Below are 25,109 nucleotides of genomic sequence, written 5' to 3' on the forward strand. Positions count from 1 at the left end.
TTATATCTGAGACGTATTCTTGTTGATACTTGTTTTGGAGGAATTATAGTAGCAGCCAATAAATAGATCATTTAGTTTATTATTTGTTGTTTTATTTGATTTCTATATGCCCCTTTGGAAAAAGGAACATGTTATGTTAAACAGTATTCATCTGATCTTCACCAATCTTTGTCAAAAGTTGAATTTGGATGATATATAGGCCAGTTTCAAATATGGGTCATGTAGTGTTAAATACTAGGTCATATGGTCACTTAGTGCATTTTCAGCATTCAGCATGTTGTTCAGCTCTAATTCGAACAATATTCATCCAATCTTCCCCAATCTTATTTAGGATTTGCATCAAGTTTATATAGATCAAATTCGAATGTAGGTTATATATGCTTAAAAAGTATGTCAAAGTATTTCTTGGTGAATCGTTAACATTCAACATGTTGTCCAGGCTCGAATTCAATCAGTAGTGTCGCAAAATTTGAACTTCGACGGAAGCAATCAAAGTTAAACTTTGCACAAATTATCTCCACTAAATTTTAATTTAGTCAAGAACCTGTGGTCTTATTTACGGGTGCTGCCACCAGTCCATTTAGACAAATTTCCATGTAACTTGTACAACTAGCCGAGCTAGTAGAAATTAAATAAGTCATTTGATTCTACTACTACAGTTTATTTACAAAGTATACACACTTTATTTCCAACATTTCCAACAAAAGTCCAACATTTAAAAATATACATACATCATGTTAAAACATACTCAGTTTATTCTCCTATTTTATAAGTTCTATTTCTCATTTTTGTTTTGTCACTGTGAACTTGACCTTTGACCTAGTGACTTGAAAATCAATAGGGGTCATCTGCAAGTCATGATCAATGTACCTATGAAGTTTCATGATCCTAAACGTTAGCTTTCTTGAGTTATCATTCAGAAACCATTTTACTGTGTCAAGTCACCGTGACATTGACCTTTGACCTAGTGACCTGGATATCAAAAGGGGTCATCTACAAATCATGATCAATGTACCTATGAAGTTTCATGATCCTAAACGTTAGCTTTCTTGAGTTATCATTCAGAAACCATTTTACTGTGTCAAGTCACCGTGACCTTGACCTTTGACCTAATGACCTGGAAATCAAAAGGGGTCATCTACAAATCATGATCAATGTACATATTAAGTTTCATGATCATAGGCGTACACTTTCTTGAGTTATCATCCCGAAACCATTTTACTGGTTCGAGTCACCGTGACCTTGACCTAGTGACCTGAAAATAAATAGGGGTCATCAGTGAGTCATAATCAATGTACCTACAAAGTTTCATGATCCTACGCGTAAGCGTTCTTGAGTTATCATCTGGAAACCATCTGGTGGACGGACGGACAGACGACCGACCTACCGACATGCGCAAAACAATATACCCCCTCTTCTTCGAAGGGGGGGCATAAAAATCTGTGCTTACCTAACATCGCATTTACATTTAACTAAAATGTTAAAAAAGCGTTATATACATAAGAATGCATTGAATACTATAAGGGCGGTTTCGGTAAGTACTGGTTTTACCCCACTTGCTAAAACGGCATTGACCATAAAAGTTGGCGCTGATTGGTCGAAATTGAACCATGACCTAGTTCACACGCCTTTTCATTTAGGATGTAAACATTATTGCACTTTTAAAGGAATGAGTGTTATATAAAGAATATGGAAATGAACAATTGAAAGAAACACATGTCTTGCACTATAGTAATAAAATGTTATTATTATTAATATTAAACAATGGGAAAATATACAACTTGTTGGACATTAATTGGTTGAGAAGCTGGATCTTACTTAATTAGCTCTATGTTTTTAAAGGATTGCACATTTATATGAAAATATGATGTATAATTGCATTTTTATTTTATTTTGGAATATATTTGAGTGTGACAGCAAATGTTGAACTCTTGCAACCTAAGAACTTGTCTGTAAAGTACCTTAAAGGATATAGGGCTATTGAGAAGCGATGACCTCCCAGGGTGGCGTTATGACAATATCTAAAAGGAAATTTAAAAAATAATATTTACAGGATAGGGGTAATGAATACTTTGTCGCCAAACGGTCACCTTTATAGGGCCACATAAAAATTTAACAGTAAAACAATGTACTGTACAGTTAAAAGAGACAAAACAATTAAGTTTATACATGAGATTAACTTATAAACATTGTGTACAACATTAAAACAATATGATAGTTATGTTTATAGCATTTACAAATAAGAATAACAGTAATTCTGAACATTTACCATGCTCCAAAATATCCGGTATATGCATCTTTTGACAATTTAATAACCTGAAAATAATACAGCATTACAAATGCAAAATGATTGAATAATTTGGAAAGTTCTGTTGTTATCGTTATATTTTGTGTCTATGGCCCCCGCTTTTAAAAATTTGTGGGATCCAACAAGTTGTCCAGGAAAGCTTTGCCAGCTGTTAATTTTAGTGTTGAACTTATGTCCCGCAGTATTTCATTCCGCTTTACACTCTCCTCTAGCATTTGCCGAGATATGTCAATCATTTCCTGATGACAATCACAATCTGCAAGTGGGATTAAATAAATCTGATATATTAAACTATGTGATGAATCATTAATTAATTTCTTTGTCTTTTACAAAACTGTTATTTTAAGTGACTATCAGTGTTTATTGAAGGAGGTTAAATATGATTATCTCCAAGTATGCTTCATGTCAGTCACCTTTCATAACAAAAATGTTTGAAATCAATCAATTAATGATGGTAAGCATTGTGAGAAATTTGATCTACCCTTCATACTTGTCTTCCTGTTGCTGTTGCTGGTAGGAATGCTGGCAGTGCTTTTGGAGCTTGTTTGAATGGGAACAGGCTCACTTGGAACTAAAACATGAATTCGAACATTAAGGGTAATGTAAAAAATAAAAGACGTTACCAGTGTGTGTGTATGTGTGTGTGTTGGGTGGGGGGGGGATAAATTTTTAAATGTCACCGAAAATGTGTATCAAATATCCGTACTGGTCTAAAATTATGTAGCAAAAACAAATTTTCTAAAGACTTCTACTTTTTGTTGTAACACTACAAAAACATTCGAAACTAAGGGGTATTTGAATGTCTATGCATGGACAGAATTTATTCTCTTATTTTGAACTTTCATAAAAATTATCAATAACGACAAAATCAACTATATTCCCTGTAAATTGATATTTAAAATTTACAATTATTATTTTGATTTTGCACATGTTTTCAATGGTTTGGCTAAAACAACAATATTATTTGGGATTTGTTTGCGCATGAATTTAGTGAGCGCCTCCTTTTCCAATACGCAGTATTGACCATGTACATGTCGCACATGGCGTATCAATATCGAAGTAGTCCCACGCTCAATTTCCTTGTGCGCCTCGTTGAAGCAAATCGCTTCATTGAAAAATAAAGCCTAGTCACATGAATACTATAGCCAATCAGAATAATGTTAAATAGTGAAACCAATGGCAATTGTTATTATTTTATTATGAAGACTCAGTCAACAGTCAATTAAAGGTAAGTGATATTTGTTTTTACAAATCGTATAACTTTAATAGATAACAATGACATACCGTTCTGCTTGAGGCGTTTATTTTCCTCTCCTTTGTCTAGGTTATCTGATATAAAAAAGATATTGGGTAAAATATTTATACTTGTGTTTCTATTAATTATGAACAATTAATGAGCATGTGTTTCACTGTTGATTTGTGTTCATGCATGATATATCATATGAGGCTGTTCCCCTTTTAGTATGCCATATTCAATGCCAATTTAAGCCTTACATTATTAATGACATTTATTATTGCATTTAAAGTGCACTGTCAAATACCAAAAACAAAAAAACAAATGTCAAAATTTAAGCATGTTTGTACCCACCATTTTCTTGCATGGATCTCTTGAGTGGACCGGTATCGATCCCTCCACCTTGCACTCCGAACAGCTTTGTTTTGGGCACTAAGGACAATAGCTGGAAAAAGTGAACAACTATACATCATTCTGAAAAAAGTTGTTTTTTTTTGCAAAATTAAAATAATAATATGAACCATGGACAAATGCTAGATCTGCATCATTATTTTATTTAAAATTTGTTATGTTTACAATATGAATACCTTATCCTCCAAAACAGTTAATTGCATTTTTTTTGGAAGAGCTGCCTCCCCAGAGCTTTCCACAAAGCGTCTTCTCTTGGCATCCTTCATAATGGTCCGGCTCTAAGATGAATAAAATACAATTTGAAATAATTTATGAGTACATGGTCTCCCTCCTCTGAATGGTAACAGTATAGTAACATGTCATTTACTTTCAGCTACATATATATTGAAGAAAGTGCATTCAAATACTGATCGTAATGATTTTTTAGTGATTATTAATCACAAAAACTTAATGTGTCAAATGCTAAATGATTGTATAAAAAGTGTGAAAAGGGAAAAAATATTAATGGTAATGGTGGGATTGAACTTACATCCTGACAATAATATAGCCGCAATTTGACTAAAAACAGGTTAAGCAATTATCCCCCTCTTAAAACTTATTACTTGCCTTGAATTAGTTTTTAGACCTTTGAATTTGAAGGATGACCTTAACCTTTCACCACTCAAAATGTGCAGCTCCATGAGATACACATGCATGCCAAATATCAAGTTGCAATCTTCAATATTGCAAAAATTATGGCCAACGTTAACGGACAGACAGACGGACGGACTGACAGTTCAACCGCTATATGCAACCCTACCGGGGGCATGAAAACCTATAATCATGGAGTAGGAAACCGAATATTTACACCTTGCTATTCATAATACATTTTAATTGTATAAATAAACAAATAAGTAATTGTACAAATAAATAAGTAAGATGATAACTTTTGTTTCTATCTGTAAAGTGATTTTTATTATTGACTCTTAAATTTTATGTTATTCATGTTATATGCTTCTGACATGGGCCTGTTTAGTATAGTTGTAAGTGATTCATAATTTGTTATTGGCTTTACGGCAAAGTTTAAGTACAGCTAAGTTATTCATTTATAAAACTTATTACTACCATCATGGATTCTTCTTACTATACAAACATATAAGGTATATTTACCTTCCAATCACACCACTTTTTCATTGAATCTTCTACGTTCCTCTCGTTCCCCCCTACGGAATTTATTCTGCAAAAGTTTCAAATTAAACAAATGAATACATCTCAATATGTTCTTTCATTTTTTACCAAAAATAGTGGTAGGAGTGAGGGAGAGTACTTGGAAGTCTATATAAGTACAGTAGACATGGTCAATTTATTTTGTTATATTTAATATATAATTCATACAATATATCAGACTATTTCAAGCCAACACTATCAAAAGGTAACCAGTTGTTAATCCCCATGGACGTCACTCCCCATGAACATGCAGTTTGTTAAGATTACAGATTAGATTACAAGGTATGATCACATCTTTCCATGGGCACTTGCACTTTGATGTTAAAACAATTAATACGTTTTTATTCATTAACACTTCATTAAAAGATCAATTCCATTTTTCAGGGTAATTATAGATCAACTAAACTTAGGAGGAGGACAAATTTTCATTAGTGTGAATATACCCTATCACAATGTCAAGGAATATCAATGCTGAAAAGTAAACAATTTCAAAACCTTTCTTTCTGTGCATGGCAGTCACGCTGCATTTGAACTTCGTGATTTTAGATTATTAGGATAATCATTACACACAACCTGTGTAACGTTAATGTGTCCATACCAATTTAATTATGTTTCAAGATGGTCCTCAATTTAATGTAAAAAGAACAAGAAAATTATGACCATGTCAATGTAAATTTTAACTCACGATTGGACGATGTCCGACCATGCACGGTCTTTGTCTTTCTTTGATAATGTGCCGGACAATTTGCCCCACAACACTTCATAATTTTGTTGGACGCCCTCGAGCAGTTCCTCGAGTTCTCTTGGCTGCCAAGAGGCGCTCCTATTCTCTACGAGATCTGCCATTGTTGTTGTTTGATCGTCTGTCAAATATGACAGGTGGCGCGAGATTCAGCAGGTGCCCGTTTTTTACGTCATTTTGATAGTAGACTGTGAGCGATTATCGCTCATAGCACTAAACTACCGGCAAACTACCGGCAAGAATCTGCGATATGTTTGATGAAACGCTTTTTAAAAAATATCGCAATCGCAGGTAAAAGATCAGCAATCGGCGATCGGCGATAATATCGCATCGCAAATTTTGATGAAACGGGTCCCAGGTATACTTAAAAAAAATCGACGTGTAAGCGTTGGTTATTGCGGTAATAACAAACGGTTTGGAGTTCCGATGCGTAGGAATTAAACCCCGAGGGCGTAGCCCGAGTGGTTTAGTAACAAGCATCGGAACGACGAACCGTTGGTTATTACCGAAATAACCAACGCTTACTCGTCGATTATTTTGTTTCTAACACGATTTCATTAATAGTTTATCTGCGATTTAAAGATTAAAAATGAGAATTACATTAACCGAACGTCCTCCACTTTTCAGCGAAAACGTGACGTCACCACAGCAATGAAAATCAAATGACGTCGTCTTCATTCATAAACAGTGCCCGGACAATCAAAGTGACGTCACTTTAAACAACCATTGATATATCGTGGTGATAACCCACGGTAAGCTCCCTTCTCATTATAATGTACATGCGTGTGCGACTGTGGTAGAATAGTATATACAGTACGTAATATGTTTTTAAATACCCAATAAATGTAATTCAATGTTTTAATTAAAAAAACTCAACTCCTGAGAGTGAAAGTTTGATATTGTTATAAAGACACGAATGTATATAGGATTGAAATGAATGATGACAATAATGAAAATTTATCGAACAATTTAAGTTTTAAATGATAGCAATATATATTTAAAAACCGCCCGAATCGATTTCTTCGTGTACACAAAAGGCGGGTAAACAAGCTTTGTGCATACATGGTTTAAACATCACTGTACGCTGAATCCAAACATAAAACATCTGCAAATACATTTATTGGATCACCGTAGTTAATTTTATTTTGTATAACACTACCTCGCCTAACGCCTAACATATGTGATGGTCTGTTAAACAAAAGATTTACATCCACTTGTGTCTGCCCCATCCCGCCTTTGTATATATGTTGACATTTTGTCTAAATACAATTCGTAAGTCACTCGAAAGAGAACGTATTTAAATATTGAATCAAGCCTCAAACTAATACGCATCCGCTAAGTATTTTCCTTTTCTTTACCTGTAATGTATCTTGATGATCCCGATAGTTCAACGCGGTAGTTATCGGGTTGGATTCAGGTAATACTGGAACACAAGGGAACATACAAACAAAGAAGTGATTTTGCATTCTTAATCAACGAACGTTATAATAAATAATATCGTGAACAGATGTCAGTTATATCAGAAAATAAACAGTGCACGGGCAATCAAAGAAAATTTATTAAAATAAGATGTAACCTGTGTTTTATTTATATTTTAATAGACATGTTTTATTTTCATCTTTATAGTTTTAAGAGATGATTGAATTCTTCATTAATGTACTCACTCGCGTGTTATTTCCTTAAGTACATGTATTTTCCTGCCTCTTGGTATTTCTGGTTGTTGGACACATACATTGATTGATTAGAATCATGCGACTATCATTTGATTCCAACTGATTTTTTATTATTAATAACCTCTTCTACTACATACCTGCTAATTACGATTGTGAAACGTTTTATTAATAATAGTTGTATTGCATTTTATCATCAAATATTTTTATTTTTTTATTTTGAAAAGCAGGTAACAAAATAAATAATTTTGTGTTAACATTCGCATTATTTTCCTTCAGGATAGAGGAAAAAATAGTTTGAAAATATATCGGCCGTTCTTTCCATGAATATTTACAGCTGTCCCCCCTATCAATAAATCACGATATGTATCATCTAAATTTAGAATCGGGTACGATTTTTAGTTGAATATTCATGTGGTCAGGATGAATTTATTGTATTATATCCGCATTGTAAAAGAACGTATATTCGACATAACTCTAAAAATGACAACTTTTACTTTTTGAACATTTTTTTGATGCAATTATGTATTATACGAAATGTTTAAACTTGTCCCAATTGTTGTTGGCGAATAATTTGACGCTGTCTGTAAGAAGAACGAGACAAATAATTTGACGCATGGTGAAATGTACTAACTAATAAACTACGATACTTATCAAACTGCATTAAACTATTGCAACTTAATAGTTTATTTACAATATAAAAAAGTACATAACAGTACAATAAATTGTGAAAGCATGTATGTATAAAACGAAATGTTCTGTTTCTTTTTGCGATTAAAAAGAATTTTTATTTTGATGTACATGGTCATCGCCCGATGATATGCACATACTTTATAGATTATTTATACGCTAACAAATAACCGTAAAAACTTATTAGATGCACTAAGCATGAAAGGACACCTTGTGTGGGATAAACTATATTTGACATCCTTAACGGAGAACGTTTCATATGAACAATTCCAAAATGTACATACAATGCAAAAATCCGACATTAAAATTCGTTGTTATAACATCATCAGAAACAGATAACGCAAAACTCATAGGCCCAGCCAATTGTGAGGTTCTTTTACACACAACCTCACATTTATAAGCAAAGTCCCATACATAAGTGCAATGTATGTATATAAATAATGTAAATGACTTAACTGCCGCTTTTGATTTAACAAGTAACAATTTCAAAGTTGAGGTGTTATAAACGTAGTTTTTTAGAATGCAGGAAATGCGATTGAATATATGAGAATAGACAGAGATAATATCTTAATTGATCGAATGTATTATGTACACTTACCTACCATGTAACTTACCATTTATGTTATTACGGCAGGTATGTTTTCTCGAAGCGATCCATAAAATAAGCATTTTATTAATAAGATGAAATAGTAAAAACTATTGTATTTCAAGCAGAAGATTATATATACTTATCATATTGTTTCTAAATATTCCATATGTGAACGGTGGTTTTATAAGAGCTATTCCCTCTAACGCAAACGTCTTCTCATAAATGAAAACAACACATATGAGAAATACAGCTTTTATATTGGATAAGCCTGCATACTACCGGATGACACAATGCACTTCGTAATGCGTTTATACAACATACAAAAAGACATCATTATTATACATTCGATGTTCTTTACAATTATGCAACATGTTAATCACATATATATATTCATGAGAACACTTGTCATTCATAGCCTTTTACCTATTTTTTTTGAAAATTAATTTAGTACCGGTCAGTATCGCCAAGCTGAATGACAATTCCTCGTGCATTCAACCCGTATATGCCTTTATACAACGCCCTCTAGCGGCGACTTATCTTATTCAAGGGAAATTAATTTTCATCTCATTCACTTTGTTAAAACTAGGAAAATTATATTTCCCTCTAACCCGAACGTCTTCTCTCAAATGAAAACAACACATATGAAAAATACAGCTTTTATATTGGTTAAGCCTGCATACTACCGGATGAAATAAAAGTTCGGGCAATATGATATATGAATGACAAGAATTCAATAACACTAAGTTTAAATATCATAGTCCAAGTGATTTAGAAACTAATAATCTAGCTTCAATATAATCTTTCACGTAACCGTCTTTTGCACTGTCACTAGACCACCGACCATGTCTCTTAAAGAGTCTGTCCCTTACACCCTGATTAGCAGCACTAGTTGCTCCTCCTGATCTCAGCGAATGTAAACAAAAACTATTAATGTCTTCAACATGCGGTTTAAATGCTTTTTAAAACTGCTCACGCAAGCTTGTGTATGACATAAATTGGTTTTTCTTTCTTGGTATATATCCAGTCTTTGTCTTAGATAAATTACAAAACAGAAAATCATCACCATTTAAACCAGTCCAATCAATATACTTTTGCAAATTCACATACGGAAATAAAATAGTTACGGATTTAGCAATCACTATCCAAGAACCATCTCTATACTTGCTGTTTTACTGCATTCAATAAACACTTTCTTATATGTATTATCAAACATTATATCGCACACTTTCAATTGTAACAATTCAGAAATGCGCATAAACCCCGCATAACCTAATAAACTTGCAACAATAATTCTTTGAGACATAACATCTTTTTCCTTATACAAACGATTGTACATCGATATTAATATATCAACCGTAATAGGCTCTTTTTTTACTACTCGACAAGATAAAATTCTTTTTGCTGCTTCTAAAACGTTCATTACTAACTTAGATTCTGGGTTATTAGATTATTAGATTCTAGCCCTAACCCTAACCCTAGGAGTATTTAATCCATGTAAATCATGAATCCATTTTATTCCATAAAAAGCAGAAATAGCAGGTGCTGGGGTTATAGCGCTATGTATGATTGACACTTAATACAACGCAACCGGAAATGCGTTCGCGGGCAGAATCTCACCACCTCCCAGCTGATTGCTCAAAGCCCAGTTCCTCCACCGCATGAATGCGTATTCATATATTGAACATGTACTGCCTGCTCTGCTTTTTCGCAATATGTCCGGGAGTAGCTCCATCCTGTCCACCAAGACTTCCGGTAGCGCCTGTATCTCACCCATGTGTATCTGAAAAAACATATGAAAAAAGAAAAAAAAGAACATTAAATACAAAAAACTTGTTTACACAATATATAATTATCACAATATTTTTAACATTTATACTTTTCACATGAAATACTCATCACATCAATTTTGACTTAACAAACGTTTCTCAAACGTTAAATTTGAACAATCGTCAATATCCAGACAAGCGTCTTTACAATGTCAATTTTCTGACAAGCATCTTTATGACAATGATCTACAAGCGTCAATATTCAAGAGAAGCGTCTTTACAATATCAAAATTCTAACAAGCATCTTTCGACCAAAATTGACAAGCGTCAATATGCAGACAAACGTCTTCATAACCATGCTTGACAAGCGTAAATATACAGACATACACATGTTTTCAATCTGCCAGTTCTATGGTAATTTCTGTCCAAATCAAACTTATTTGATAATTCAAATCTTAAAATACACAAAACATGTGAGAATGCCAAATTTAAAATCTGCGTTACCGAACATACCCTTGCCACTTTAACATGGCGTATAAAACCGCTTTTCTCTTGGTAAACTAATGACCATCGAAATTTCAGACGTGAATTGTCCATGTGGGCATAACAATGGCCAAAATACTGCTGACGTCCGATTTGGCACAACCAATACATCCCGTGCTCTATCAGCTCTCATTTTATTCACAACTCTTGGAATAATAGATATTGGCGCAACGAACAAGCCTATGTAAAATGACCATGGGGTAGTAAATGCATCTATACCTTCTGATCCGGGATTCCAATATCTTGAATAGAATCTCTCAAATTTTCTATTATAATGAGATGTGAACCAGTCAATTTTGAGCATGCCAAAATATGCAACAATAAATGCAATCAATTCGTCAGACATACCCCATTTATCAAACTCTTCTATCCTGGACAAATAGTCAGCTCTCATTATCATTCCTCGGTACCCACTCAATCTCTAACAAACTACTGTTGCTCAAACATACTTTGAAAATATCCATAGCTAAATGCTGTAATTTCCTTTTCAAAGAACCTTTCTTTACAATAGCTACAAGACCTTGATTATCCGTAAACCATTTTACCCTTTGATAGGTCAACAAATATTTTAGGGAACACAAAACCCAGAATACAGCAGTTAATTCCCTCCATGTTGATGACATTTGTGCCTCTTCAACCGACCACATTCCATGTGAGATACCATTTATCGCGTCAACGACATAACATCCGTACGCTGCATAGCTCGCGTCGGAATAGACAACCTTAGTACATTTGTGAGAATCAAAAATATCCCTCCTATTCAAATGTAACAGATTTTCATTCCAAAACATTATTTCATTGACACTCTCATCGGAAATATTTATTTGAGAATCCCAACTTGTTGCTGTGCGAATATCTAAATTCAAATATCTTGTCAAAATTTGCGATAGATTACCAATGACAATCGACATAGATATAATCTGACCGACAAAGCTAGCGATTTTCCTAACTGGCAGGTACTTATGTTATCTTAATTCCGCTAGCAAAAAAGAGCAAGTGGCCATAGCTTTATCAGTCCTGTGCGATGCTATCTGTGTCACATCTTGTGACGAATCTAATATCGAACCTAAGAACTGCACAACCTGAATAGGCACCCAAATGCATTTATCTGTCTTAGGAATGAAGCCAGCACAAGGCATATCTTGTTTCACCTGCGTACCTAATAGCAAAGTACTTTCATAAGTATCAGAAAAACCAAACCCGTCGTCCAAAAACACGAGTACAGATTTACCTTCGCTACGCCACTTTTTGACTAAAGGGCGACAAATCTTGGTCCAAATCCAACTAGCTGAAGATAACCCAAACGGAAAAACCAGAAAACGAAAATATCGCTCTACATTGTCCTTACCCTTCTATGCAAACCCTAGAAATCCACAGTGTGGTTAAACAATTTGAATGACATGATTGGCACTAGTTATATCATATTTCACTATGAAAAAATATTTTTTTCAAAAATGACAAAGCAACTTTCAAATCTTCGAATCTTACACTTTGCTTATACAAATGCATATATACAGCCCTCAAATCTAAAATGAGTCTTTTTTTCCAATGTTTCCATTACTGTGTTCTGATACAGTCAAAGGATTTATAATAATTGAAGGTACGTCACACACCTCAATCAGGCTACGTTCCAGCAAATGATAGCTTCAGAGACAAAATCAGAATTAATATAAGCAGATCTATTATTCTTCAATACCTGTCTAGGGGGCTTAGTATAAAATGGAATTTTATAGCCAATTGTAATAACATCAAGAATATATTTATTAGCCCCAATTCTCTCCCAGAAATCAATGTTTTGTCTTAAGCGTCCCCGTACTATAATGTCTTTTACACCTTGCTTATAGTCAAAATAATCTCTTGTAAATCTATCAAAATCATTTCTATACTACTCATCTTTAATTGTATCTGACACTACTGCTTGGTGCCGGAAACGGAACTGACTGTGTGGCTGGTGCCCGGACCTCTGGCGACGTACGGACATTCGCGCCGGAAGTGAGAAGACTCTCCACATGCGAAGCAGCTGTCACGGCCGGTTGCGATGGGAATGTAGCGCTCGCCCCTCGGTTACCACGAAAAAGACTTCCTCTTCCGCCCGCAAAAGTACCACGTGTAGAAGCGACCGAATATGGCGCGAACCACTTTTCCGATGACGTGGAATACGGATACTTCCTCTTATCCGCTCTCCTTTTTTCTTCGTGGCTTTATTGTCCGCCCTGGATATTTTTGCATCTTCATCACTATCGCTGGCAACCGGGTTTGATTCGTAAACATTTACAGTGTCCCATCCTCCCTCTGACGTATCCGCGATACGTATCAATGTGTTCCTTTTCCTTATCTTTTCGCATGCCTCCGTAACTAATTCTCGACAATATTCGCCTTTTCCATGTTCTGTGCTCCATTCGATATGTTTCAAAATGTTTACAATTTCTTCGTTGAATTCATGCTGTGCTTTGTTGCCCTTGAACCGCCACGTCATTTCCTTTTCCTTTTTCAAACGTTTCGCCTCCTCGAAGGCTGTCACGGCCGTGCCTTTCAGTTCATCTTTTAAGTTCTGAACCATACAATTCTGTTCTCTCAATTCATCGAACAACAAATTTAATTTATAATGCAAATCCCCGCCTTGGTTTCGCTCCGCCATTTTATACACGCCGCTGACACTCAAAAAATTAATGTGTATTACCGGTCAGTATCGCCAAGCTGAATGACAATTCCTCGTGCATTCAACCCGCATATGCCTTTATACAACGCCCTCTAGCGGCGACTTATCTTATTCAAGGGAAATTAATTTTCCTCTAATTCACTTTGTTCAAACTAGGAAAATTATATTTCTCGAAAACATTAGAACATCTACGCATATGTTATTATTTTAAATAATGCACTGACAACCTTTGACATAATGTAAACACATTTAGGCCGTTTCCTGCCTAGAAGTTCTGCTCGTTTTTATATTAGATACTGGACAAACATTAAGAGGTGTGATAAAACATGTGACTTCGCAGTTCCTGTCAAAATTTATCTTCTTATCATGGTCGCAATGTGTATACTGTTGCCGAATGCAGAGTAGTTAAATCATTTAACGTCTATTGTATTACAGAGTAAAACAACATACTAAATCGATTAAATGAACTCAGATGAATACTTATTAAATATTAACGCAGATATGTTTACATATATAAATACATTTATGCTACACAAGCAAATAACGTTCATGATGTTAGTGTTATCCACGTTGAACTATCTCAAATTATTTAAGTCTTGGGGAGATATTGAGTTTATACCAAATAATATCTATTATTAATATCATTATATATTCCTTAATGTTCAAAACGAAAATCACCTTGGCAGGAAGTGTATATATAAAGCTTACGGCGACGTTAAATAGAAAGAAATCATTTATAACATATACACTGCAGAATTAAGCATACCGTTTTAGCACGAAATTCACCAAACACGTTCTAAAACGATGACCATTTACCATCATTTGGTATTATCGTCCCGAAATATAGATCGTTCATTTAATCACAATCGGGGGCCATTTGTTGTTATTTCTTCATGAAACTTGGTTAAAACATTTGTTCCATTGATATTTTGGGCTGCAAAAAACAGGTTTTTTATCTCAGGTGAGCGTCTTTGGGCCTTTTAGGCCCTCTTGTTATCTTTCAGATCAACGTGAAAGGGGCGAGTTTACATTGTGAAACCGCGTCAACCTTTTTAAATAATTATTGTTTGTAACTTAATTATGATTATCTAGCATCAATTACACATGAAGCCAAATAAAGGACGAACCGGAATAGTTAGTTTTATTTTACCTTTCTTATTATGAGTATCGAAATCAATAAATATCTAAACATATGAACAGCAACAACAAACGTTGTTATCGGACGAAAACATTTTGAGTATTTTTGTATATAAGGGGCTTGTTTTAGAAAGCTTATGGGTACACGCAAATAAAATATATGAGCCGTGCTCTGTGAAAATGGGGTTTAATGCATGTGCGTAAACTGTCGTCCCAGATCAGCCTGTGCAGTCCGCACAGGCTAATCAGGGACGACACTTTCAACATAAACTTGAATTTTTGTAAGAAGAGACTTTCTTTAAACAGAAAATATCATAAAAGCTTAGAGCAGAAAGTTTCGTCCCTGATTAGCCTGTGCGGACTGCACAGGCTTATCTGGGACGACACTTAACACACATGCATTAAACCACCTTTTCACAGAGCACGGCTCATATGTGTTCAACACTCAATCTTTTAGCACATGTAGGATGTCGTTTATTTATATCAGTACAAATAAATATGTAGCTGATTCGACGTACCGCCATGAAGTGTAATGGCGGAAGAGCATAGATGTCAGGAAGCACGTTTATTTTAAGAAGATCTTTTGAAGAACATCAACATGTGAAAATATACAAATTACAATAACATTCATTTTGAAGGGAACATACATTCATTATAATGTTATTTATATATTAATATATTTAATTGAAACGCAAGCTTTTATTTCATAATTATGTATGTTTATGACGATGAGATTTATATATTCTTAAGTCGAAATAAACTATTATGTTCTGTTATTTTAACAATGATGCTTACGTTTAATTCAGTTCGTTAAACTTTCTTTCGTTAAGAAAAACCACAAAAGTTTGACAGTCGGGGCTTCGAATATGTTAATGCAATACTCGCAATGAAGTTAGCTACTATTAAATACATGTAATTGTTGTAACTTTTATTAGTTTCATGTCAATCCGAATCGCTGCTAGATTGCTTATATTAAGATAGGTATCATTCATATCAATATATATTAATACGTAATATACATTTAATATCGTGCGTATCTTAGTAAGAAGTGGTTTAACAAGACACAACTTCCATAGACAATGTATGTGTGTGTTGGTGTGGGGGATGTTTTCAATAATATCACCAGCCATTAAAATTTTACGCTAGGATTTTCGTGCAGCGTTTATTTATTGATTTTATTCCGAATTGAAAGCAAGTTTAACTATAATGGCGAATAAACAGGGCCGATGTCTTGTTTACATAGACTGCGTTTGCGTCATGCAAACGCAGCGTGGCCACCTCCTAAATATCCGCGCTCTTCATATTTCCTTGATAATTTTGTGCGAAAGCGTATGTAGTAAGCTGGGTGCCCACACATTTTGTTTTAATACTACAAAACTTAGGACCAACGGATGGCATTACGACTTTCCTATAGTTTCGTGAATTCAACAATCGCCGTAGAAAAAAAAATGTCATCTGGTGCCCCAATTACAAAGTACTATGTACTATTGTAGAGACAGACGTAGGTGTTACGCTCGTTGAAGCTTCGGTTGCTGCACGCGTAGCTGAAACGATACTCGTATGCATATTAAAAGCGTCACTTTATGTATACGTAGTTAACTTGCAACTTGTTAACCTTCTGGACATTCGATTTACCGGTCCCTATTTTAAGATTACCATTAAACATTGTTTAAATAAATAAAATGCAGTTTTCAAGGTGTACCGGTAAATTATACAATTTCATTTCACAGATAATTTCCTGCCCATTAACACTATTGACTACTTAAACAACATGCCACGCCGATATCGGGAATGAATAATATGCAAAGAAACAAAGTAAACCAGTACCTTTGTTGTAACAAACAACAGTTTGTTAAATGTCAGTATCGTCTTAATCTTCTAGGCACACAAATGCTGTTTGTTATCTGTTGGGAGTGGGGCGTTTACGCGGTAAACGACACGGTTATTCAACACGCGATACAAATCAGAATACAGCAGTACAATACTGTATTGCACCTAGACATGTATTACAAACAAAATACCGTGATTTTGATCTGCGTATTTGAAGTTTTGTTAACAACTATTCGAGACTAAAATCTCACCATTGTAAATTGTTTCGTAATATGCATAGTTTTAAGCTTATCTGTTTTTGTTGAAATCGGATCCAGTTTACGTCGTGTATCTTCTATCAGAATTTATAAAGTGTATAAGGTATAGTTCGTCATCAAAGATCCCACTACAGCTGTATCAGTTACTTTCGTCATCAACGATGCAACTTAAGCTGTCTGATACAAGTTATAGTTAAATCTTCTTTACAAAACAAAAATAAAAAGTAATTTAATTACAAAAAAAGGTTTGAAAGCAGGTACTCTTTGTTTTAGCGGCCATGACAGTGTTGCATGATATAGTGGTTCTGGAAACTCGTGAAAATCTGTTATTAAGAGGATTAACATCAATAACAGTGGCCAAGTATTTAGAAACAAATTATTAATCAAATATGATAATTTATATTGTTCACTTTTTCCAATTTTATATTTGATGTGTCAAAAGTTATAAGGTTCGAAATAGATAATGTCCATGATACGTGTTAAAGTTGTAAGGGAATCGTTCACTTTCATTTTACATCATAAAATATATTAAGATTCAAGTGGGCATGACCATTTTTATATTTGTTAAATTGTAATATATTGATACAAATATGTTACAAAAACACAAAAAAGGAAAGAACTTTTTTACATTGAAGACGCATTACATAAAAAGCAGCAAATACAAATTAGCGCCCCCGTGCCGATTGTGACTTTGATATTTCGTAAATATTTTCCTACAATTACCGAAGCATTCGTCTTTGTATTAGTGTTGGAGTTAGTGTTCGTGTGTCGTATGAATAAATATCGTTTCAAGAAATTAAAATGATCCGTAAGACTAAATTTAGATTCACATTGTACATTCATAATATACATGCTGGCGAATTCGACTGTATAGGCATTTTCGATTTCAAAATAAAATATCTGGCTTATTTTGCATTTTTCGACAAATGTTCTTCTTAACTTTTGTTTTAATTTATATTGAAATATATGTATAATAAGTTTTTTACACATGTATTTTAAATTCATAAATATTTGACAAAATAGTGCATACCCACTTTAAAGCGCAGTCACTTTGGAAGTGAAGGTATTCATCGGAAAATAATAATTAATTAATGTCCCCATACTGTTGTAACGTTTGACTAGTATTACCTTTACGGTTTTTGCAGACAATGGGTCCTTAAAAACGAAACGTTATTGAAGTTGCAGCCCATCTGATTAGTCCGTCGCAGAAATCTGCATGACAAATTGCTAGAAAATACAAAGGAAAGCGAATGACAGCAGTCAAAGAAGCTCATGTTCGGAGAGCTTTAGAAAGCGTACGTAAAATAGTGTATATCTTTAAGAAAAGCAGCTTGATAATATGGATTATTATACAGATGTCTCTACCTGGCGTAACAGTAGAAAGGTGTAGACACATTTCCATTACCTCGCACACGCATGCTAGTGGACATCAATGTGCAGCAGTTTAAGTTTTGAAAGGTCCTTGGTTTTAGAGCAAACAACATTTTGTTAAGATTTTGCAAATGCTTGTAAAACATTTGATATGCGAAACGTTGTAATAAACGGAAAAATCTAGCGTCATTGTCAATAAACACTCATTGGAGTGAAAAATAAAGCGAAGCTGAGACAAAGATCCGAATATTAAACAAAAGCGCCTGAGATGCAGCTGCACATTTACCTTGATATAAAAAATAACGAATTATATGTAACTTTAATAATAGCACAATATCAGGAAAGTTACGACTATGGTAAAACATTTGACTGTCAGAAATATATGTACGAAATAATGAATGGTAAAACAGAATTTAATAATTTAAAAAATATTTTTTATTTAATAGAACATGTTATACCATGTGTTTATCTAGTCTCTAATATACGTGTTCTGGTTATTTTACCTCTTCTTATAGGATACAACAGTTAATTTAGGTTTTGAAAGCATTGTTGTCTCAACTACCTCAAAGTTCTTTATAAAGGCAAGAAACTAAAAGCAATCAACCATTGTGGTTAAAGGAACAGTCCATTAGTCGATAATATCAAATGATGGTAAATGGTCATTATTTTAGAACGTGTTTGATGATTTTTTTTGCTAAAACAATATGTATAATTCTCAAGAATATAGGCTAGAAATGATTAGTTTTATTTAACGTCGCCTTACCCTTTATCAATAAAATTCCGGCCAAGTTGATTTGAGTTCTCATTTCTTACTTCATTGATGTATTATGTTTTGTAACTCAATTGACGTTTGATGATTAAACTACTCTACATTCGGTAACTTTATCAACATTGCTATCATAATAATCAGATTAATGTTTGACAGGTATTTTCTTCAGAACTGCGAAGTCACATGTTATATCACTACTCTGAATGTTTTCCAAGTATCTCATACAAAGACACAGAACTTGTACGCAGGAAACGGCCTAAACTATTTCCCATTAAGTTATATGTTTTCAGTGCATCACTTTAAATAATAACATATGCGTAAATGTTTTACTGTTTTCGACAATAGCTCTTATAGAAATATCCATAACCTATGGAAGAGTTAGATACAATATCATAAGTATACATAATATAACATAACGGTTATGTTTCTTTCAGAATAATGGGAACAAACGCATTGTGACATCAGCGGCTCTTGACAAGGCTCTAATTGACATTGGCGTCAATGAGGAAACGATTCAATTGAGAAGGACAACGTGGCTTTATATTGAAGCTTTAAACACCATCAATCAACAAGGAGCGGGCGCAGATATTGATGTATATTGTTTTGGAAGCCAAACCGAAGGTTCTACAACAGAAGGAATGCACTCAGACATTGATTATCTATTTTGTCATAGATACTTGCCGGTGATTCAGAACACCGTGGACAGGCAGTTTGAGCAATTGCAGCTATTTGTTGTTAAGGACCTGTCAATCCCGCCTCAGCTTTGCTGTCTTCAATTGCTCTTGCCGTATCGTCATATTGATGCTGAAAGGCAGGTATTACTTAAAACCATTGTGATGAAAAAGTTTATCTTAAGGACCTGCAAAATATGGGGGGTTGACTTTATCCAAATCGGTCCTTCGTTTAAAATCGCTTGGCTCATCGACGTAGATATAGTCAACGCATTTCACTGTGCAAAACTGCCGGAAGATTGTCAATATATTTTCAGAAGGCCAAAACCCGGGCATTGGCAAACTCAGGCATTGTTGACAAAGCTTAAGAATAGCGGGGTATTCCTTGTTACGGCTGCGCAGGTTGAGAACACAGCAAACTGGGACCCTCGCCAACACCTAGGTACAGTAACAGTACGAACGTTCGATAACTCACATGAGCTTTATTGGAGGATATCTACCAATTTGATGGAGCGGCTTTTGATGTTCGACCTCTCAATGACGCAAATGAAAGTATACGTCATCATGAAAATAATCAGAAAAGAGTTTTGCAAGCCGCTCGTAGGCAAACGTTTAAGCACGTTTCACTTAAAAACGACGATGATGTATAGCGTGGAAATGTCACCTCCACATATCTGGAAAGATGGCAATCTTATCCAGTGTTTAAAATTTTGTTTGACAACGTTAAGGCGTTGGTTAAAGGTGCGATATTGCCCCCACTACACGACGGTTAAAGTGAATTTGTTTGACGGTAAACTTCGATTGAACGAGTTTCCGGTTTTGATAGAATTGTTCACGAATATGATCCGTGACGATTTGTCTTGTTTGCACAATGTTTAAATGGACGACCTTAGTAACCGTATATCATCGAATTTCACAGATTGTACTAATGAGCTTCCTTTCGAAGAACTTAATATCGTTGCTGCAAACAAGATGTTTGATTGTATCATCACGTACTCATGCGGATCATTTTACAAAACGGGAATGCTTGCAGCAGTAGACACATCAATAGTTATAAACGACCATGCCCTGTTCATTCGAAAGCTTGAGACCATTAATAAAACCAGCACGGGACACATTCGTTTAGCAGTCTCTATTACATTACCATTCCAGTATTCCATTCAGGCTGTAATGAAGGCATCGCTGTGTATCGGTAAGAATCAAACAATACCGCAGGAGATTTTCACTTTGTGTGAAAAGTCTCTGATGTCCGACGTGACATCGAGTCGCCTTAAGTTGGCGTCGATATATTTCTCTGCGTGCCGTTTTGAAGAGGCTGCTGCAATTCTAAAGCAAGTAGACGCTCTCCTTTCTAACAAAATAATAATATGTCTTAGCCCTTTCATTCTTAACAAAAATCATAAGTTCGGTTCAGAGATGATGGGACGCCGAAAAAAAGAGGTCATAGACATCTTGCAAAAAGAGGTTGCTCTGTGTACGATTTTTAGCAGACACGAAATTATTTGTGTTCCTGGGCAGCTTGTCGCTGAGTTCTACAGAACGATAACGGTGGAGGATTCAGGTTTCCGGCTTCGCAGCGATTTCTGGATGGACCTTGCAGTGGTTGACTCATTGTCATACTTGTATTATCTACAGTATTTAACATTTCGAACTACTGGATTACTCAGCGACAAAGACAGTGCCTTTACAAATCCTTATAGTAAATATCGTGAATATCATACAGAAACCTCACTAAATCTGATAGGACATTGTTGTGAGCTGGAAGGCCATTTGTTAGAAGCTTGGGTTGTCTATAAGATGTCAGTGAACCTACGACCACAGAATAACGCAGCTTACTGGCACATGTTTAGTATTATTGGAGGGCTTATTATGGGGCTTTGAATGTTATCATGGTGACATTCTTTAACTCAGGATGCACATATGCATGACAGCGGGAGAACATTTGAACATATAAATTATATATTATATATTATTATTATCATTTTATATTTCGTGTTGTGGTGTTGTATGTTATGTCCTGTATTGTGTTGACAAATTGTTAAAATCGTCTTAACAAATAGTATTTGAGGAGATTGTTTAATGTTTATTAGGGAGTTCCTCTGTGTGAAGTCTATTCATTGTCAATATTTAGTTTGACTCACGATTGCAGCGTGTATTCAGTTGAACCTATTCCTGTTCATGCTGTCGTATTTCAATCTTCATAAGTTGTAAGCGGAAAAGTTAATACTGTTTAATTACGTAGAACTTGTTTACGACCATTCTTATGAATATTTATTTACATTTTTCTGTACAGTGCTTAATTTTTAGATAAACCATTGTGATTTGTGTAAGATATATCAGGCCTAAGGGTCCTACCAATATTATATAACAGGTCAGGCGGGTCGAGATTCTCTGTTAAGAAAAAGATTTGTATAGATTCGTTGTATTTCAATCTTCAGAAGTTGTTAGATTAAGAGCGCATACATTTTTTTCCGTGCAAAATTTTATTCACTGCGTATAATATTACATACAAACGTAGAATAGTGTATACAATTATATAAAGTATTATGAATTTCATAAAGGAAAATATTTTATGTACAGCTATTTGATGTGAACATAATATAATACATAAAATTGTAGTACATACAACATACATTCATATACAATTATAATCGTGTTATAGTTAAAGTATTTTACAACAACACAAAAACGCTAGTTTGAGCAATACAAACTAAATTAATGTTGAATGTAAGTATGTATACCATTTAACATAAAATATTGCACATTAGAAAATTATATAGTAAGTGCAAAACTGCATTGTATAAGAAAACTGATAATGCAGAGTTTACAACAACATCAACAAATAACTATGTTATAAGCATACTTTATATTCTTTGTTATGATTAGTTATGTCATTATATAAGATGGCAGTAAATATGTTAACAAGGGGCCATATTTTTGATTCTCCTCCTGATTTAATTTTATTGTAAAAAGTTTGTTTTACAAGTCCGTATTTTGAAGAGATTCTGTTTTGTCTTTGGTAATAAAAGATATACCGTTTAAGCTCTAGGCATACTATATATAAATCGTTCATTTTTGGATTAATAATTCCAAAAACAAGATCCTGACATGTAATGTGATTATGTATGCTTGGTCTAGTTCTACGAACAATATCAACAACAAATTTTATAATTTCTTGGGTATATGAACAGTACCAGAACAAGTTCATTATATTTTCAACTTCCAAATTACAGAATGTACATAGATTATTTGCAACAATTTTCATTTTGAACATAAGGGATTTTGTTCCCAATCTTCTGTGGACTATTCTGCAATGGAGCCAGTGCAAAGCTCATACCTATTTAATTACGTAGAACTTGTTTACGACCATCCTTATGACTATTTATTTATATGTTTTTCAACAGTGCTAAACTGTTATATCATTGATTGTGATTTTATGGATTAATAAGGCTTGTGGGTCTTACCAATATTGTACAACAGGTAAGGAGGGTCGAGACTCCCTGTTAATACTTTACCACTTAGAAACGTATTTTGACGCATTTGTAGTCCTTTAGAAAGTTAAAGTTAATTAAAGACCTTTCTTACTAGATTAAAGTTTTAAATGCTTTATTTCCGACCCTTAGATATGAGCAGCAAACAGCAGAAAACCTGAACAGACTGCGAGTTCTGGTTTTATCCTGTTTTCACAAATCCATTTTTACTTTGCTTCTGAGTGGGAAAAGGTTCAACAAAAATGTTTCAATAAGTATCTATTTAGCTTCGTCAACTTTTAAAAAGGTTTAATTATACAGACGTTGCGCAAGTTTCTAAAAATTGCCATAGAGACACTTTTATTGGTGTGATCAGAACTTAAAGGTTTTAGAACTGTAAAACGGCATGTATGTTGTTTTTTCTTTGCACATTTCCGATTACCATGGTATTCTGACTCGATAATAAAAAAAAAAGGTGTAAAACAATTATTCAACGACATTCCGAATTGCTTCAAACGTTTTCTCCATCTTTTTTCATAACCATTTAAGAGCGAAACTCAGTCGTATGTTCCTTATAATTGATACAGCAAGATTTATTTTGTATATATTTCTTCATAACTCGTTTAATATGCGTTAATGATAGTAAATAACATTTAAAAGTGGGATAAAGATAATAAAAGCACATGCGTATTCTTTTCTCATCTTAGATAACCCGAAAATAGTAGTACAAAGTCATAAGTTATTTAATAAGAAAGTTAACAATTAGTCAGAAATAAAATACAAACTTTTGGCATATAAATAGTTTATGATATATCGCTTATACGAAATAGGAATATATACTAGTATCACAGCACGTTTTCATTTAAGTTCCAGTTTAGCTTTCTAGGCTGCCCACATTCACACGAATAATTATTCCATAACCATGATGCATTTGGGGACTGAAGATGTTGCATAAACTGATGAAACATATAGTTTTATTCATTGAACTATCATACACTGCTTACAACTAGGAGGAGCATGTCGTACATCATTTGTAAACCAATAACCATCCATTTACTTTTATTTATATTACCTTTGAATTACAATGCTATTATCTCAATATTTATTTATTCAAAATTTATTGTATATGTTTTTTTATATAAATAAAAGGTTAAGTGTGCTTATCTGTTCTCTGTTCAACCCAATTTTAAATGTTACTTAATTATTTTATGTTGGCGCCGCTTACGTTCAAGTTATATCGTTTACAGCAATACTTGTAATTGTATTGTTTCTTTGTTCATTCCGTTTTAAATTTCTATTAATTATATAAGAACAATGTGTTTTAATCTCTCGCATCGACGTGAAAAGAGTAGAATTTAAAAAGTGAATTCACACCAGTCCTTCGTCAATTATTCTGTATTTTTTTATTAGAAGGATAGTGTATGTACCTAATTATGATCATCAAATGTTGATTATTAATTTTGCCCGAAGCATTAAAGTTTGAATAAAGGTTAATAAGGCATAGTTAATTGTGTTTTCTTATTATAAATATCGATAACTATCATACGAATCAATAAAGATCTATAAAAAAACAACAACAATCATTGTTATCGGACGGAAACATTTTGAGTACTCTGTATATACAAGGCTTGTGCGAGAAAACGTATGCATGCCCAAAAACACATGAACACATATGTTCAGTACTAAATCATATTAATAAATATGTTAGATTTGTTGAATATGTTATTCATAACGCAATAAATAAGGTACACTGCTTTCTGATGCGATGTTCCTCTATAAAGTTGGA

The 25,109-nt window shown here is 34.0% G+C and overlaps 2 protein-coding genes and 2 long non-coding RNA genes across 5 annotated transcripts in view; 1 reads left to right on the forward strand and 3 right to left on the reverse strand.

Moving 5' to 3' along the window:
• LOC127841692 (uncharacterized) overlaps positions 1-24,806 on the forward strand; it is a 164,622-nt gene extending 139,816 nt beyond the window's left edge. Inside the window, exons 2-4 of the mRNA XM_052370754.1 lie at positions 6,529-6,653; positions 18,188-18,337; positions 19,617-24,806. Of these exons, the coding sequence (XP_052226714.1) occupies positions 20,733-21,734 (1,002 nt within the window). The 5' untranslated portion in view covers positions 6,529-6,653; positions 18,188-18,337; positions 19,617-20,732 and the 3' untranslated portion in view covers positions 21,735-24,806. The remainder of the gene's footprint in view (positions 1-6,528; positions 6,654-18,187; positions 18,338-19,616) is intronic.
• Positions 786-2,385, reverse strand: LOC127841715 (uncharacterized). Its single transcript, XR_008031278.1, has 2 exons — positions 1,118-2,385; positions 786-972 (listed from the first exon to the last, which is right to left on the reverse strand). It is a non-coding gene; the product is annotated as an uncharacterized LOC127841715 (long non-coding RNA).
• Positions 2,395-6,249, reverse strand: LOC127841697 (nuclear apoptosis-inducing factor 1-like). 2 transcript variants are annotated; one of them, XM_052370760.1, is made up of 7 exons: positions 5,845-6,249; positions 5,103-5,169; positions 4,130-4,231; positions 3,897-3,987; positions 3,593-3,637; positions 2,799-2,879; positions 2,395-2,564 (listed from the first exon to the last, which is right to left on the reverse strand). In XM_052370760.1, exons 1-7 carry the CDS (start codon positions 6,003-6,005, stop codon positions 2,410-2,412), a joined length of 702 nt encoding a protein of 233 aa, XP_052226720.1. In that variant the 5' UTR covers positions 6,006-6,249; the 3' UTR covers positions 2,395-2,409. The 2 variants fall into 2 exon arrangements, with proteins under 2 accessions (XP_052226720.1, XP_052226719.1); XM_052370759.1 differs by having other exon boundaries at positions 2,790-2,879.
• Positions 9,493-13,349, reverse strand: LOC127841732 (uncharacterized). Its single transcript, XR_008031295.1, has 2 exons — positions 13,101-13,349; positions 9,493-10,630 (listed from the first exon to the last, which is right to left on the reverse strand). It is a non-coding gene; the product is annotated as an uncharacterized LOC127841732 (long non-coding RNA).
• Positions 24,807-25,109: the final 303 nt, after the last annotated feature.

This window comes from Dreissena polymorpha, chromosome 8 (assembly GCF_020536995.1).
Source record: "Dreissena polymorpha isolate Duluth1 chromosome 8, UMN_Dpol_1.0, whole genome shotgun sequence".
Lineage (NCBI taxonomy): Eukaryota > Metazoa > Mollusca > Bivalvia > Myida > Dreissenidae > Dreissena > Dreissena polymorpha.

What these genes read in the sequence shown, in the direction of transcription:
- LOC127841697 (XM_052370759.1), bottom strand. Translation starts at nt 6,005, where the DNA reads ATGGCAGATCTCGTAGAGAATAGGAGCGCCTCTTGGCAGCCAAGAGAA. An exon ending in TAACTGTTTTGGAGGATAAG is followed by an intron (nt 3,988 to 4,129) that starts GTATTCATATTG and finishes CACTTTTTCCAG; the next exon opens with CTATTGTCCTTAGTGCCCAA. An exon ending in GAGATCCATGCAAGAAAATG is followed by an intron (nt 3,638 to 3,896) that starts GTGGGTACAAAC and finishes TTTTTATATCAG; the next exon opens with ATAACCTAGACAAAGGAGAG.